Source organism: Xylaria bambusicola (genome assembly GCF_022495145.1).
Source record: "Xylaria bambusicola strain CBS 139988 unplaced genomic scaffold F5B22scaffold_10, whole genome shotgun sequence".
NCBI classification, from domain to species: domain Eukaryota; kingdom Fungi; phylum Ascomycota; class Sordariomycetes; order Xylariales; family Xylariaceae; genus Xylaria; species Xylaria bambusicola.
The window spans coordinates 811,134-826,932 of NW_025953563.1; the positions used below are offsets into that span (position 1 = coordinate 811,134).

At 49.6% G+C, this 15,799-nt stretch overlaps 5 protein-coding genes across 5 annotated transcripts; 3 read left to right on the top strand and 2 right to left on the bottom strand.

Moving 5' to 3' along the window:
* Position 1: 1 nt before the first annotated feature.
* On the bottom strand, positions 2-1,600 carry F5B22DRAFT_39924 (uncharacterized protein). Its single transcript, XM_047971465.1, has 2 exons — positions 1,264-1,600; positions 2-1,019 (listed from the first exon to the last, which is right to left on the bottom strand). The coding sequence occupies exons 1-2, from the start codon at positions 1,469-1,471 to the stop codon at positions 319-321; spliced, it is 909 nt and encodes a 302-aa protein (XP_047833159.1). The 5' UTR covers positions 1,472-1,600; the 3' UTR covers positions 2-318.
* Positions 1,601-2,101: 501 nt separating this feature from the next.
* Positions 2,102-4,797, bottom strand: F5B22DRAFT_39941 (uncharacterized protein). Its single transcript, XM_047971468.1, has 3 exons — positions 4,302-4,797; positions 3,248-4,247; positions 2,102-3,185 (listed from the first exon to the last, which is right to left on the bottom strand). The coding sequence occupies exons 1-3, from the start codon at positions 4,561-4,563 to the stop codon at positions 2,282-2,284; spliced, it is 2,166 nt and encodes a 721-aa protein (XP_047833160.1). The 5' UTR covers positions 4,564-4,797; the 3' UTR covers positions 2,102-2,281.
* Positions 4,798-5,450: 653 nt separating this feature from the next.
* F5B22DRAFT_597810 (uncharacterized protein) lies at positions 5,451-8,387 on the top strand. The gene is made up of 3 exons (XM_047974324.1): positions 5,451-6,587; positions 6,651-7,542; positions 7,616-8,387. Exons 1-3 carry the CDS (start codon positions 5,925-5,927, stop codon positions 7,684-7,686), a joined length of 1,626 nt encoding a protein of 541 aa, XP_047833161.1. The 5' UTR covers positions 5,451-5,924; the 3' UTR covers positions 7,687-8,387.
* Positions 8,388-9,478: 1,091 nt separating this feature from the next.
* Positions 9,479-10,441, top strand: F5B22DRAFT_644394 (DUF718-domain-containing protein; the record flags this gene model as incomplete). Its single annotated transcript, XM_047978418.1, has 3 exons — positions 9,479-9,728; positions 10,050-10,192; positions 10,358-10,441. 3 exons carry the CDS (start codon positions 9,479-9,481, stop codon positions 10,439-10,441), a joined length of 477 nt encoding a protein of 158 aa, XP_047833162.1.
* Positions 10,442-13,586: 3,145 nt separating this feature from the next.
* Positions 13,587-15,599, top strand: F5B22DRAFT_644395 (purine transporter; the record flags this gene model as incomplete). The annotated part of the gene is made up of 5 exons (XM_047978419.1): positions 13,587-13,667; positions 13,739-13,853; positions 13,916-14,069; positions 14,140-14,821; positions 14,892-15,599. 5 exons carry the CDS (start codon positions 13,587-13,589, stop codon positions 15,597-15,599), a joined length of 1,740 nt encoding a protein of 579 aa, XP_047833163.1.
* Positions 15,600-15,799: the final 200 nt, after the last annotated feature.

Genomic DNA, 15,799 nt, shown 5'->3' on the forward strand with positions numbered 1-15,799 from the left:
TGAAAACACCATGTTGATAAGTGGTCATGATATGTGTCTTTTTATGTAGTCTGTTGACGGTGTAGAGTACAATTTACATATACAAATTGCTTCTTTTTCTTTGCCCTCCCCCTTATTCCACGATTAATAGGGCAGGAGAGTCGCGCTTGATGGGGTTGTACAGACAGGTTTCCGTGGGTTTATGTTACAAAGAGCCGGTTGCTTTCTTCGTCTTCTCTTCCTGAGGCTTCAACCCCTCCCCCAAGCATAGCGCCACTATCTATCTAACCCCTATCTTGTTCTCTACGGACTTTCAAGCAACCAAGCAAGCACTTATTATCACCTTCCTGCTTTCGCATTCTGAGCCATAAGTTCCGTGAACAGCGCCGCATCATCGCGCATCTTCTCAAACGACATCTCAGACAACGTGCCCCAGATCTTCCAGGGCTCCGACTCGAACGTCTTGTCCTTGATCTCGGCCTGCAGGACAATGTGCTCGACCAAATGCTGCTCGCGCTCGCTACCGGGGATCTTGGCACCGCCGTATCTGTCATAGTACCGCGCGATGCGCTGCACGCTCGAGATGCTCACGACAGCCTGCTTGACGAGCCGCATGTCCTTTGCCTTGCCCGACGGCGAAGGCTGATAGCTGCATCGGAAGTCCGCGAGGCGCGGATACCGCGCCTTGTCCACGTAGCGGAGCAATTCCCACTCGGCGCGCACCCCGTGAGGGCGGTTGTCGATGACGCCTGCTAATGTGCCGAAGAACCCGCCCGAGCAGACGCGGCGGAGCGTCTCCTTGTCGCCCGAGGCCACGGCCTCGGACATCTCGAGATGAAGGGCCTTGGCGGTCGGTATGGTCGCGCCCTTGTGCGCGCGGAAGCGAGGCAATCCGAAGCTTTTCTCGGGAAACGAGACGAAGTATATCCCTATCAGCGAGAACAAGGCTTGAAAGCGGTTCTTGGCGACTAGGTACGCCATTTGGAAGAATTTCGAGGGCGAGGTGGGCCAGCGCCATATTGGTGGGGGCACGATGGTGACTGTGTGTTTGTGGAAATGAGGGTGTTAGTTGGTTGATTTTTTTTTTTTTTTTTTTTTGAGAAGAGAGGTAATTCATATATATGTAACTAGGTTCAAAATTGGAGTTTCTGGGGTTCAAGCAAGCAAAATCAAAAGACTCGGAGGGGGGAAACCGGGGGACTCTTGATCTCGCAGGGAATGGAACACTGTATATGTACATGCATTATGCGGATGAGGATGTCGACTGCAGTTCGAATAACTTACAGGGAAGCAAAAACTGTGGCTGGGCGTTAACCTCGTTCCTCCTCATGCTCTTGTGTGCTGTCTTCATCTGGGTGCGGTAGACTGCTGCCGTAGCGCTGAAGCTGCGGCTCTGTCCCAGGCCGACATACGGCGAGGCTACCATACACGTCTGAATCGGTCGTCTCAGCAGCGGCAACCATGGCCGTGGTATGCGCGCGAGTTCGGCCATGGTGGTATGGTGGTGGTTCTTCGGTAGTAATGCGGGAGATCTCGAGAGACTACGGATTTATCGTGATGGTGCTCGGATGGAGGAGGCTCATTGCCTCCCTCGCCCCGGAAGTAAAGCTGTTGGAATTAAGCCGACCGAGACCCAATTGTGTGGTCTGCGTAACTTGATTTCCGTTTGGGGGCTCCCGCGAGTCTCCCTCTCGCCGGCAATCGCAGGGTGGAAATGAGACGTCCACGATACGGTATCGTGGAAAGCCCTGATGCGATCCGGTCAATTGGAAAACTTTAAGTGGGTCCGGCAGGGAAGCTGGGTCTCTGCCGCCGGCCCGCCTAGCTATCTAGTCGCCTGTTACATCCCATCACCGAGTCGTGAATCGTCGACGGTTGGATTGCAAAGGAAACGAATGAGCAAATTCAATAAAATTAATTTGGGTTACGTATTTGTAAGGTGATATAGTCACGATGTAAATGGGCCGAGGGAAAGAGGGTTGTGGATGGCATGTTTCCTAGTTAGTGCAGCAACAGGCTGTTAAGCTTGAATTCAAGGCTGTACGACCTAAGAGACACATCTTCCACTGCCCGTAGCGGAAGATAACAATAGACTGTATTCGCGTGAGAAGGCCAAGTACTGTGCATATTCTTCGCAGAAAATAAAACATAAAACTTATGTATATTGGATATCATCAGCTTGAACCGCCACCGCCCTTTTGCACCACCATTGATCCAAACACCAGCCAACCAAGGCGAGGTAATATATACCCACCCAACCCCGAAACGCCGCAACTTCGTCGTTCTCATCTCACCCAGAGGCTCAACTTTTCATTAATCTGTCCTTCCACAAGTTATGAATCACACGGCCGCGTTCGTCGATATCGTCCTCCATCCTATCCGGATTATGTCCCGAGGCAATGACATCGCTTTTCTCCTTCTTGCTGAGGTAGACGAGGTCGAATCCACTGGGTAGAATCGCGTCCGCACAGAGGTAGCCCTTTTTCAAGTTGCGCGCCTTGTCGCGGATAGCCTGCTGGTTCCGGTACGTCTGAAAGCCCCCTTGTCTCTCCATTTCCGACCAGGAGCAGTTGATGTTCGGGTCGGCGATGAGATCAAGCAGACGGTTGGTATCGGCGCTACTCCATCTCTCTCGAAGTTGGGGGGCAGGCCTGCCTTTGTGTGCGAGCTTGTTGGCGCGTGCCGCTCGGCTCAGCGTGACGAGGTCATCGTTTGTGAGATTTGTGCCCGCCGGTGTGGCAGCTGGGGATTGTGCTCTGCCTGCAGTCTTTCCCTGGTCCGCTGAAAACCGGGACCGTTTTGGAACGGGCCTCGCAATGTCAGGGTCATCGTACCGGTGTCTCCTGGACTCATTAATCACCTGTTCGTTGACCTCGAAATCATCGTAATCATCCACATCATCATCATCTTCTTCGGGCCGTGTGCGCTTCATCGCCACTCCCAATTCTTGAGAATTAGAACGAGAGCGGGGCTCTGCGGCCCTATTCCCTGTGGGCACGACTTCGTCGTCGTCCTCGTCGTCACTCGAGTCACCCAGAACCTCAGCTGGATTGAGTCGACGAATAGCATCTGTAATTTGTGACTCTGTCATTTTTTCTTTGGCAGTTTTTTGTTTTAACGGTTGCTCTCGTTCAGGGTTTTTTGATATATAACTTTCGCTTTGCCTAACTGCAGCCAGCGTACCGGGGCCTTGAATGAAACTTGGCCTAGAAAGATGTTAGCACGTTTCCTTGGAGGTAAATACCGTGTAGCGAGGAATGGCTCTTACTCCTTGGTTAATGTCTTGAGTTGGTGATACCCGTGTTCACTGCTTGCATCGGAATCAGAACCATCATTTAACTGATGGTCGTCGCTAACAAACAAGCCTTCTTGTTCCCCCGGTTCGACACCATCGGCTTCATTTGCATTTCGGCTATCCGACGGAGGATTGTCTACCTTTATTGTCTCAATAAAATGCAAATATATATCAGAGGCAAATAACCGCAAGTCTTTGAACAGTTCGTCCCGTGAATATGTTTCATCGAAAGCCTGGTCTATCTCGGCTTTTGTTGGTAGAGAAAGCTTCGAGACAAGGTCATCCATTTGCGTCTTGAATTGTGAGGAAGACGTATAATCTCCCTGGTCCTCATGACCGAAGCTCCTGAACGGTCCTTCACGCAGTCGTTGCATCGCCTCTGTCGTAGTGTTGGCCGACTGTTGGCAAAAGAGGGTAGTTGCTACCACAAGCGGATCAGTCTCCAATTCCTCTCTTAAGAGTTCGATTAACCGGCGGCATCTGACACGATATGCTAGACTGGTGCCTTCGAAATATGAGGAATCTGAATCTAGGCAAGCAGGAAACTCCTCGTCCAAAGTCTGTAAGAAATTCGCGGCATCATGGTCGGATTTGTGTAGGTCATGGATTGAGAGTAGGAGAGAAATCAAGTTTGCTTTGCGCGTGAATTTATATGTGTGTGGATCATCTCTATAAGGCAAATTGGACGACGCGAGGTCAATGTAGGCTGCGCTCGTCTCAGCAAGCGGGCGACGCGCGAGATTGAAATGCTTTCTCGCCGTTTTGAGTTTCTTCCGCCATTCTATAGTAGGCTCAGAAAACGTGAGTGCCGTCAACGCCTCGAACACCCTATCACACCAGCGTGATAGTTTCGGTAGATCAAAGTCAAGTAGGTCCTTGAGTCTATGATATGAGTCATCTTCGCTCTCTGTGTCGGAAGACAACACCACATGCTCGGCTCTCGGTGATTCGGTGGCCTCAGGGTCCATAACGGCTAAGAAAAAGGTGAGCATACAAGATGCGACAGTCTAGAGTGAGATGGACATACGAGGATCCGGACTAGCGTGCTCGGCTGTGCTCTTAGGAAAGTCATTTGTAGCAACGCTCTCTAGACTCCGACGGCGACGACGACGAGTGCCCCTTTGGGGGATCTTGAAGTGGGTGTGTTTGGATTGGGGGGAGGCATCTGATGGTGGTCCGGCGCGCTTGGAACTGCTCCTCGTTTGCCTGGCAACGGCGCCCTCGCGCAAAGATGAAGGCTCGGATGATTCTTCGCGGCGCGAAGCTGCGCGAGTCCGGCGTGCATTCATTGTTTCATGTTTTTATGTGTGTGTCACACAAGATGCGATTCAGATGGGTGAATGTTGGATTTGGATCAGAACCGTCTCTGCCGACATCACATACCGTCACACATATCGCGACGGGCCGGCCACTGTGACCTACGTTGAGTGTAATGGATCGGAAAGTAAACATTAGATCTGCATAAGGCCCACCTGCCGATGCATAAGTAATCGCTAGCCTTATTGTGGTTAGTCCCGTATGGCACATCTGTCTGTGGCTTTGACTGGGTAAGTGGATTCGTGGAGGTGGCTGGTGACGAAGTACTGCTGTACCTCTACCTACCTGCTCTACCTACATATACATACCTAGGTATGTACAGACTAGGTATGTACAGTAGTCACAGAAGGCTACGTACCTACCATGAGAATACCGGTAGCAGCACGCAAGGCTCTGTCTTCGGTAGCTATTTCTCTATGAAATCCTGTTTTTAGCTGTTGGCAGAGTTGGGATCTGCTGGTAGGTTGCCTTTCTGGTATTCCAAAGTACTGTGCTATGTACTACCTTAAGTTCCAGGTCAGGGCTTGTACAACATCAGTACCTGCCTAGGTAGCCTGCCTTAACAGCCCTAACACCTTCCAGGTTATCAGCTGCCCGGTTATAATTATAGTGCCTCAACGTCGCATTACCACCTACTTTTTCCTACCTAGGTACCTATCCTTGATTGAATCATTACTTGGAGGCTATGCATCATAACAATTGGAACAATACATAGTAGTGGTATTTTCAAAGGAATTCCTAGGGCGGCCGTGTCCCCCGCACAATAAGCAATCTTGGAGCTAAGTACAAAGTAAGTACCCAGGCTGCATCCATCAAGTCACCTTTACATCATCATCACCACCACCACCACCACCACCACCACCACTCGTTCACCACCCAAGGAACAGAGCTGCTAGGGTAGCCCTGCGTAGTCCCCCCTGAAAGCCGCATCCAATCAACCACTTGGCAAAAAGGTACTTTTCCTACTACTACTGGCCTCTAGGTCAGAATAGGTACATGTACTATGTAATCATTCTCACTCTCACTCGTCGTGTGTTGTGTGTCTACTCTATTACCTATTAGAGTGTTTAATTACTTAGCATCAAAGTCTGAACTTCTAGACTACTACCTGCCGATACCCGCATCTTTCTTCCAGCTCACCATCTGCCTCCTGAATTCACCACGTTCATTACATCCTCATCGTCATATTTCGCACTTCCATTCGTCCAAGTCCAGACACAACCACCTTTACTATACAACCCGGGACCCGTTATTTTCTCCAATTCATCATCCATCCCCTTGTTTCTGTGACCTTACGTTTCGGCGCTTTGCTAGCGCTCTCCCCCCCTTCATCATGAGATTCCGCCAAAGACACGCGCCTCTATTTCTTCTTCTGTTACCGTCCCTCGCTCTCGCTTCTCCCACTACCGAGTCATCAAAATCCTCTAAAGGCAACCGAGCCTTACGCGCCGATTCAGCCCTCGAAGACTCTGCGTCGTTGGATTCTTCGGCTGTCTCTAGTAATCCCAAAGCTCGCGTCGATATTGGTACCAAGAATGCCCCTGTAGATGGCAAAGATGGGATGCCCCATGAAGGCCCTTTCATTGCTCAGTCCGACAAGGGACGCAGGAAGGGCATCGACACCGATGTCGACGATGACGACTCGACTCCCGATTCTCGAGACCTTCCCGTCCTGAAAAACCGCCCCGCCGATCCCACCATTGTCGATGGAAAGAAGATACCCGAGTCGAACGATGGTGTCATGGACGACCCCCATCGGAAACCACCCAAACGGGGCACTACCGGCACTGAAGGTGGCGTGAGTGAGAAGGACAAGGCGAGGAAAGCTAAGGAAGGAAGGACAGGCGAAAAGGCCGAAATGGTGCCCGAGACACCCAAGGAGAAGCCTCCTATGCCGCACGGCGAGCAAGAGAAGATGGTCAGCGATAAGGAAACGAAGACTGACAAGGACAAGAGCAAATCGGACAAGTCTACTGACGAAATAGCTGGACTTGAAGTACGTGGCTCTCCCGTCGACATCATAAACAGTCGGTCGGTCAGTTGTGCTAACTTTGTATAGAAACCTGCCGACCTGCCTGGCAAAGTATACGATGCCCCAAATCCGCTCCCGGACTCGGCAAACAAGGATCACCTAGATCTCAGCAAACCATCTAAAACAAAATCAAAGCTTGCGGTGAATGAAGAAGCAAACGAGGGCATCATTCAGCCGTTCCATTCCTTCATTCTCTCTCTTACTATGATTTTGTTCTCCGAGGTGGGAGACAAGACATTCTTAGTCGCAGCCCTCATGGCCATGAAACATGACCGTATGGTCGTCTTCACTGCCGCTTTCGGTGCTCTGCTGGTCATGACGGTCTTATCGGCAGTGCTGGGCCACACCCTTCCAGCCCTGATACCCAAGCGGCTGACCTCGTTCCTCGCCGCTGGGCTGTTCTTCGTGTTCGGCGCCAAATTGCTTCGCGAAGGCTTAGCCATGGATCCCAACGAGGGCGTTTCGGCGGAAATGGAAGAGGTCGAGATGGAGCTGGAGGAGAAAGAACATCAGGCATCCAAGAAAGGTCGACGGTCCTCTGCATCCCCCTACGCCTTGGAGATGGGTCTTGGAGGCCGTGATCGCAAGCCGCGGTCCCAGTCTCGGTTCCCATCACCGCCCCGCAGCCCATCCATGTCGCCTCCCCGTAGTCCCTCGCCCCGAGGAGGAGTCGTGAGTGAGGTGACTGTGGGTCTTTCGAACCTCTTGTCTCTCCTCCTAAGCCCAGCTTGGGTACAGACTTTTGTCATGACCTTCTTGGGCGAGTGGGGAGACCGAAGTCAGATCGCTACCATAGCCATGGCTGCCGGCCAGGACTACTGGTGGGTGACGTTGGGTGCTGTGCTGGGCCACGCATGCTGCACTGGTGTTGCGGTCATTGGCGGTAGGGCTATTGCTGGCAAGGTCAGCCTTAAAGTCGGTAAGTAAACTTTTCAGTTTCAAAACTCCTTCAACTCTCTACCGATTGGTTTAAACTAACAGACTTTTATCAGTCACTGTGGGCGGCGCCGTGGCCTTCTTGGTATTTGGCTTCATATACCTGGTCGAGGCGTTTTATGCGTAAAATTCTTTTTTTTTTACAAAAAAAAAAAAAGATAAAATCCTTGGAAATAAAATCTAAGAGCTGATCGAAATTTAGATTGGCATTTGTACTAATCTACAGCTTGTCTGTCATGTAGTTAGAGCGCAAGCAAACCATGCCGAATAATAGCAGGCGTTTATCATGGAAAGGCGATGCGAGCAGCTCGCGATATTTCCCTGTCTGCTCCCCCGCCTCATGGTCGATGGTTTTCCCCATGTACAACATAGGTGTACATATATGACGGCTTACATCGCGACAACGGTCTATTAAAACCCACTGGGTTGGGTTAGGTTGGGCTATTTAATACACACAGTAGGCGGGAATGGCAGGTCAGGTCACACACAACATAACACATCGATGCACTTTTTTCAGTGGGATGGTTTACTGCTGTCATCTATCTATCTCTGTTTTACTATTAAGAATATGGGAACGGGGTTAGATCATCTTTTTTAAAAAAGAAAAGGGGGTTGTGGATTACATGGGGTACGGAAAGGCATGTATGTATGGATTAATAGAAATGGTCTTAAAAGGCTTTTTTCCACAAAAAAGCTAGAGCAATGCACCGGACCATTTTAATGCGAATGGTAGATGGTGTTACTACCTACCTATATTGTGGTTTTACAAGGGGTGCGAGTTCTATTAGTGTATTCATGCTATGCCTACGTGGTTGAGGTTCAAATAATGTAGGCATTGAGTGTAATGGGAAAGCTAGGTTCGTAACTATGGGTCTCCGATCTTGTCGTACTAGGTAGGTATTTATGTAGGCGAGTGTGAGTTGAGTTGAGTTGAGTGACTTGTACTTTAACAGAGCGAGAAAAGGATCCTAGGGATGGGAGGGGTGAGACGTTGTATTGTCATAGAAAAGCCAGCGATTGATTCCCGTTTGGATTCATATTAGATAGATACAACCAATTGACAATATACAAGGGTCGAGTGTTAAGCCGCTTAATTATACATTTGTCTCGACAATAATTAGTAGGCTTGATCCGTTTGTCTTTTTGACTTCAGACTACCTAGCAAGCACCATCACCCCTTCTTCAAGCGTGTTGATAGTCTTAATAAGTCTGTTATTCCTCTCCTATAAGGCTTTGTTAAAGAGGCATGCATTGACTATGTAGCTTTATGACAATATCCGAGGTAGCATTGATGCAACATACCTACAAGATAGATATATTTTAAGCCCTAAATGGCGCCTCGCTCGGCTATCATCTCACACCGAGCGGATGAGGAGAACCTGAAGTAAGTAGGTCGATACGAAGTAGGTAGGTAGGCAGGTGAGATGAGTTGAGCTGCATGCGCAGACCCCGCACATTTACCTACCTACATCGTGGGTAAATATAGATAAGTAGATGGTAGGGTGGGTTAGTTCCGGTGAGGAGATGTTGGGAATCAACCCTTGCTTTGACAGTGTTCTAATATTTCGCTCAATCTTCAGGGTGAGCTACCTAGTGATATTCTCCATTTACAGGCGACTTTTTACTCTGATCATATTTCTATATTGATTGCAATCCGTGGCTTAGAACGAGATACCTACTCTGGTTGGGTGTGTTGGTTTATTGGTTCTAATTTATTCGTTATATTTGTACCTATCCACTTACTCTGCCTGAAGACGGGTTTAGAGACGACTGATGTAAGTTCGAGTCGCGAAGAAAACGGCTGATATATCAGCACGCTCAATTTAGTTTACCTACCCAGGTAGCCAAGCCACGATTTTTTTCCAAGTATCTATCTAACCTACTCAGACTCTCGAATTAGAAACGAAGAAAAAGAAAAGATGTGGAAGCCGAGTTCCCCGCCCCCACAATCGACTATAAGCCCGGAACAGCAGCCACAGCAACAAGAGCCGGCAGAACAGACCCCCGGAGGACGCCCGAGACAGGAATCGCTCCGTCAACCTGTGACCGGCCGCCGCATTGCGCAGATCGTGAAGCTTAAGCCTGAGTTCGTCGCTAGGTACAAGGAGGTGCATGCTGCCGTGTGGCCGGAGGTGCTCCAGCAGATTAAGGCGTGTAATATTCGAGACTGTAAGTTTATTTTACTTACTGATATAATAGCCATTTCTTTCATCTTTTGTAATGTGTTACGCAAAAATATTTTTCTTTCTATTACTCTTGTGTTCTTTTCTTGTTATGATATACGGACGATTCGACTATGAGGGAAACGAGAGTGAGGACCTGTGCCAGAGAGATGAGAATGGCAACAGCCGCTGTTATAATACATTCACCCTATTTCTTCAACAATCTGGAGTATTTGTTCTCTGAGTAAATTAGCTCACGGTCTTTCCACGCTGTATACACCCACTCGTACATATGTAGATGAATACTAACCCTGCCATACATATATAGATAGCATTTTCCACGACCCCGGGACCGGTATCTTATTCGCGTCCTTCAAGTACGTCGGATTCGACTATGCCGGGGACATGGAGCGCATGCGCGAAAACCCCAAGGTTAGGGAGTGGTGGGCTATGACGGATGGCTTTCAGGAGGTAAGCTGCCCATCACTACACGTGTCTTCTCCAACTCGCGTGCCTTTTCCCTTTCATATGTGGTTTCACCCCTGATTAAGATCTGTCGTCATGTGTCTGTGTTTCTGAGTGGGGGTTCTTGAGTCTACAACTATACAGCTTGCTAATGATATGAAATTATCGTAGAGTCTGGTCCCGGGAGCAAAGAACAGCGAGTCTGGTGATCCTACCTGGTGGCGGGAAATTGAGGAAGTGTTTTATACGCCGTAGTCTTTCCTGCTCAAGACGGACTTGGTAGTGTAGACGGTGAGTGAGGGCTAAGGAGTAACGGTCCCGAGTTTGGCCCAATGGGTTCCGGAAATTGGGGTTACCGGTGGTGTTGATTACGGCGTTTTCAGAATTATGAAATTCGTTCGATATTTGAGGTACGATACTGGCAGAATGAATCTGATGAAACTGTTCGCTATGCAACACTCTTTCCTCACTCGCAGTTGTCATTAACTAAATGCCTTCGAATCAGTTGAAATTGGTATATTTCTCATCATAGATAGGAATCAGGCTCTCTCCGGACTGATATTCCTCGGGGCCAACCGAGAATAGTAAGAGGCCGTGATGGAATTTGAAGAAACTCAAAGCGCCGCACACTTACGGTCCTAGAAGAAAGCATCGATCGTCATGTACTCATGACCTCCGATCCTCGGTCACCACACACGAGAGATATCGATAGCTATTTCCATATTCTATCAAAGCCAACAAAATGATCATCGTCAGTCGTCAACGTCACTGCACTTAGTGTAGTGTCGTGTATGCAGACAGGCCGGGACCGCCCGTCAGCCGCTACTTACATGTACACACACATATCCATATACGGCTCCAGTAGCCACAGTAGATTACATATGGAGACGAAGATGGAGGTGGAGGTGGAGGGTTATTCTTCGCGCCAAGCCAGATAGAAACGGATAGTCCATATGCATCCTGCCGCTTCCCCCGTTGTGACAATATCTAGATTCGGGCTAGAAAAAGCGGCTGGCTAGGTTTATCTCCATGTCTATTCATGATCAAGGAAACGCTACTGCGCCCCGTAAACGCACGCATTAATCCCCCACGCGTGTAAGTATGTAGGGTCAGTCGCAGTTTCATGCGCGGATCTAGATCCGAAGCGGCGAGTGGCGGATCGCGAGGGACACTTCGATCTCTTACCTCTTTTGCCTGGCTTGGTCGATTACTTTTTCAGTATCGGCGTATGAAGTTACTGACAGAGGGCTTGGCTACGTGTTGGCTCGCTAGACTACCTACCTACATTCATACAGTCCTGCCAATCCTTTCGTGAGAGATAGACGTAGGCGATATATTCCAGAACCTTAATTCCTTCGGTCGATGTGTGCATACAGCAACGTCAATCACTGGCTGTAAGGAAGTCGCGAGTGTCTTGACAGGTTATTGATAGACGACACTTCTTTCTAATATTATCTAGGTAATACCCTGTATCCAACATACCAGAACGGGCCAGTTTGGTTGCTATAATACTATATAAGATGAACTTAAGGCAAACAAGACGATACGCAATCTTCCAGATGCTTTTCGCCCGGGTCAAGTCTCAACAGAAACAATACATAGGTACACAAAGGCAGAGAAGTAACAGTGTCGATCCTTCAATCCGAAGCAAATGGCGCCGTAACAATTCTTGTATCCCCCCCGCCTTCAAAACATGAGCGTATAAGGAAAGTCACAAAACCACCGAATACGTCCGTAAAGTAACACGAGCGCTTCTCCCTTTCCGCAAGCGGCAACGGGAGACTCGTGTAGTTGTCTCAGTGGCCCGTTTGATGGGGGAAAGTGTATCACGTCGGGAATTTTACGAGGTTAATCCTTACGGTTCGTAACACTGCAATGAAAACGTGTCAAGGAGCAGGATGGTCCTGGTAACACATTTACCTGACTTCCATAGAACAAACAAGCGAATCCATATGCCATCGCCTAGAAAAAAATGGTTCGTGATCACGATGAAGCTGCTTTGATTCTATCTCAGCGCCAATAGTATCTCGCGTGATAAGAGCCGTCAATATAGTTAGAGCATAGCATAGTCTGGGGCTATTTGATCCGTTAGTGTATACCGTTCCCGGCAATTACGCTTTCTATTTCGTAATTCCCACCCCAATGGCTGTATGTGCCTGTCCCAGGGACCTGGGAACCAGAAAATTGGTATTCCTGCACTTTGGTACTGCAGTAGGTATGTATGTAAGTAGTAGATGTGTGCCATGCCATGCCACGCGATCGCCAAGACGCGCACAGTTGTGGATCAAGCGGAGCTGGGAAGCTGGGGCGACATTAAAAAACCGAAGTGGCGAGCTTTGGTCTAAACTAAATATACACATCACTAGCCTGTAGCACACTAACTAGTATTATCTGCAAGACATTGTAGAAGAGATACCTGCATATGTAAAATAGGAACGTATATATTCCAAGAGATATCTGAGAGAGCGGACGGGAGCGCCCTGGAAATATCCTATGAAGGCAATGGCTTTCTCCCTTACGTGGTTCGCGGCAGCCCGCCCAGTTTTCAGCTTCGCTCCTTGCGTCTTCAAATTAAGTGGTCGAGGTGGTGTACCTCGGGATAGTCGCGGTTCCATTTTGGATTCGATGATAAGGCTAGGCCGGGAATATCTCCAGCGAGGCCCGAAACGGCAGTAGGTTCCTTGGCCCGCTGATAAGGGCGAGCGTACTGGATGGGCAGACGGCCTTGGTGTTATCTCATCCCATTTGTTAGTTCTGGCGCTCGCCTTACTCGTTGAAACTCCCGCTTCGTCAGCTACGGTGTCTACTGTAGCACTAGCAACATCCGTTGTCGACACTAGCCTTAGTTGAGGCCCGGCAAGTTGAAGAGGGAGAGAAACGGCATGCGGCCAGGGCCAAGAGGGTCTCGGGCTGGATCGCAGTCGATTGGCGTGTTTGCGTCCCAGGTTTCCGAACAACCCTGTCCAAGCTTGTTTAGAATTGCAAGTTTTTGATAATTGGGCTTATCATTGCCCCCTATGAGCAAGGAGGGACCAAGGACCTTAGGTTAGCTATGAAATGAATATATCATCCTCGTTTGCTCGTCTCGTCGCCCGCTCGGGTCACTCATTGTGTCTTCCATTGCTTCGAATCCATCGAGCTCGGATCGCAGCTTGCGACTTGTCACTTGCTATTGCCGTTGACATAGGTCGTGTAAGCCGTATTCCCGACTCGTGTGCGTGTGTGTCCTAAGATCGCGTGACAGCGCAGTTTCGGCCCGCATTTTCTATAATTTTTTTTTCTTGCGCGCTTGAGGTCTTTCTATCAGCGAATTAACTCGTCAACTTTGACTTAATTCGAAAACCACACAATAGGTTTGAGCCGCTGCGGCTGGCGACTCAGCAAATATCCATCATTCACGATGATTTCTACGCGTGATATCAACGAGAAGGTAGCGCGAAGCGCAGTTGGAAGATGGTTCAAGCTAGATGGCAGTGGCCATGTAAGTTCGGCGTTTTGGCGCTTCGAGTGCAGTTTTCGTTGGCATCGCCTGCTAACTAGGAGTTTTCATAGCCCAAGCAGCGAAAAGGATCTCTCTTTCTAACCGAGATCCGCGCCGGCATAGCTGCGTTCTTCGCCATGGCTTACATTCTCGCCGTGAACGCGAGTATTCTTTCTGATTCAGGAGGTTCGTCCGTCACTATTGATACTCAGACATGTCAGCGTGTTAGCTAATATAAGGCGGAAAAGGACCATGTGTTTGCGCACATACTGCCGAGGATCCCACTTGCGTCATGGATACCGAGTATCTTCTTTGCGTAGCCGAAGTCAAGCGCGACCTTGTCACTGCTACGGCGGCGATCGCAGCAATTTCGTCGTTTTGCATGGGCCTGTTCTCTAACTTGTAAGCATGCCTTATTTGTTTGTGTTGCGCTGGTGTATGGAAGGGAATGCTGACTTAGAGTGGGGGAAAGGCCTGTCAGTCTAGCTCCGGGCTTGGGTTTGAACGCATACTTCGCCTATAACGTCGTCGGCTTCCATGGAACGGGCAATACGCCTTATGCCGTCGCCCTCACGGCGACTTTCGCTGAAGGATTCATCTTCTTTGCCCTCGCTTTGTTCGGTCTGCGCCAATGGCTCGCGCGTGCCATTCCTCGGTCCATCAAGCTCGCCACGAGTGTGGGTATCGGCCTTTTCCTGACAATCATCGGATTCACATACAGTGAAGGTCTCGGCATACTTCAAGGCGCGACATCTACACCGTTAGTCCTGGCTGGTTGTCCGGAAACTGGCTTTGGCGAGGATGGCTTATGTACCGAGGCTACCAAGATGCGTAACCCGGCTATGTGGGTTGGCATCTTCGCCGGTGGTTTCTTCACGGTCATGCTTATGATATACCGGGTCAAGGGTGCGATCATTGCGGGCATTCTTCTCGTTAGTATCATTTCATGGCCTCGAACGACGGCCCTCACCTATTTCCCCTACACGGATGTCGGCAACGACAACTTCGATTACTTCAGAAAGGTTGTCGATTTCCACCAAATCTCGAGGACTCTCGTCGTCCAGGAATGGGGTATTTCCAAGCTCGGCGGCCAGTTCGGCTTGGCTCTGATCACCTTCCTTTACGTTGACATTCTTGACACAACGGGTACCCTGGTATGTCTATGACTCCTGGTTTTTCTTTTTAACCTTCGCCTACATTGCGCGCTAACATTGGGACTTCTAGTACGCCATGGCTCATCTAGCTGATGTCGTAGACCCAGAAACTCAAGACTTCGAAGGCAGCACAGCAGCATACATGGTCGATGCCCTGAGCATCTCAATCGGATCTCTCTTCGGTTCTTCTCCGGTGACGGCCTTTATCGAGTCAGGAGCGGGTATAGCAGAGGGTGGACGTACCGGCTTGACGGCGATGACGACAGGCATCTGCTTCTTCATCTCTGTATTTTTCGCGCCCATCTTCGCATCAATCCCGCCGTGGGCCACAGGCAGCGTGCTGATCCTTATCGGCTCTATGATGATACCTGCTGCTGCCGAGATTAACTGGCGGTATTTGGGCGATGCCGTCCCCGCTTTCGTCACTATCGCCGCTATGCCCTTCACGTATAGCATCGCGTACGGTCTCATCGCCGGCATTATCCTCTACATCATCATCAACACCTCTGTCTGGCTCATCGAGATCGCGTCTGGCGGCCGCATCGTGCCAGATAATAAGTCGGAGAAGGACCCCTGGACGTGGCGCATGCAGGGCGGCGCTCTTCCTCCTTGGATGAAACGTGCCATAAAGGGAAAGAAAGACTTTTGGCGTGACGACTCGTACACTACGGAATCCACGCCCAGCGAGGGTGCTAGGGGAGACGATAACCGCAGCTTATCGGCGTCTATCAAAGGGCAACCGATAGACATGAACGGGCAAAACGAAAAGCTCGCCTAGAAAAATGTTTTGGAAGTTGAAGAAAATTACTAATGGCTAGAACGCCTTTTGGACAATATGCATTGTACATAACGCAACCAACGAGGTTTTAGACAACGTACTTATATCGCCCCGTAATTGGAACAGTTTAGTTTGGCAAGTCACATATGCCTTTTTCCTTGGAGAAGAATGGCTGACGCTGGCTGTTGCCTACCATGCTG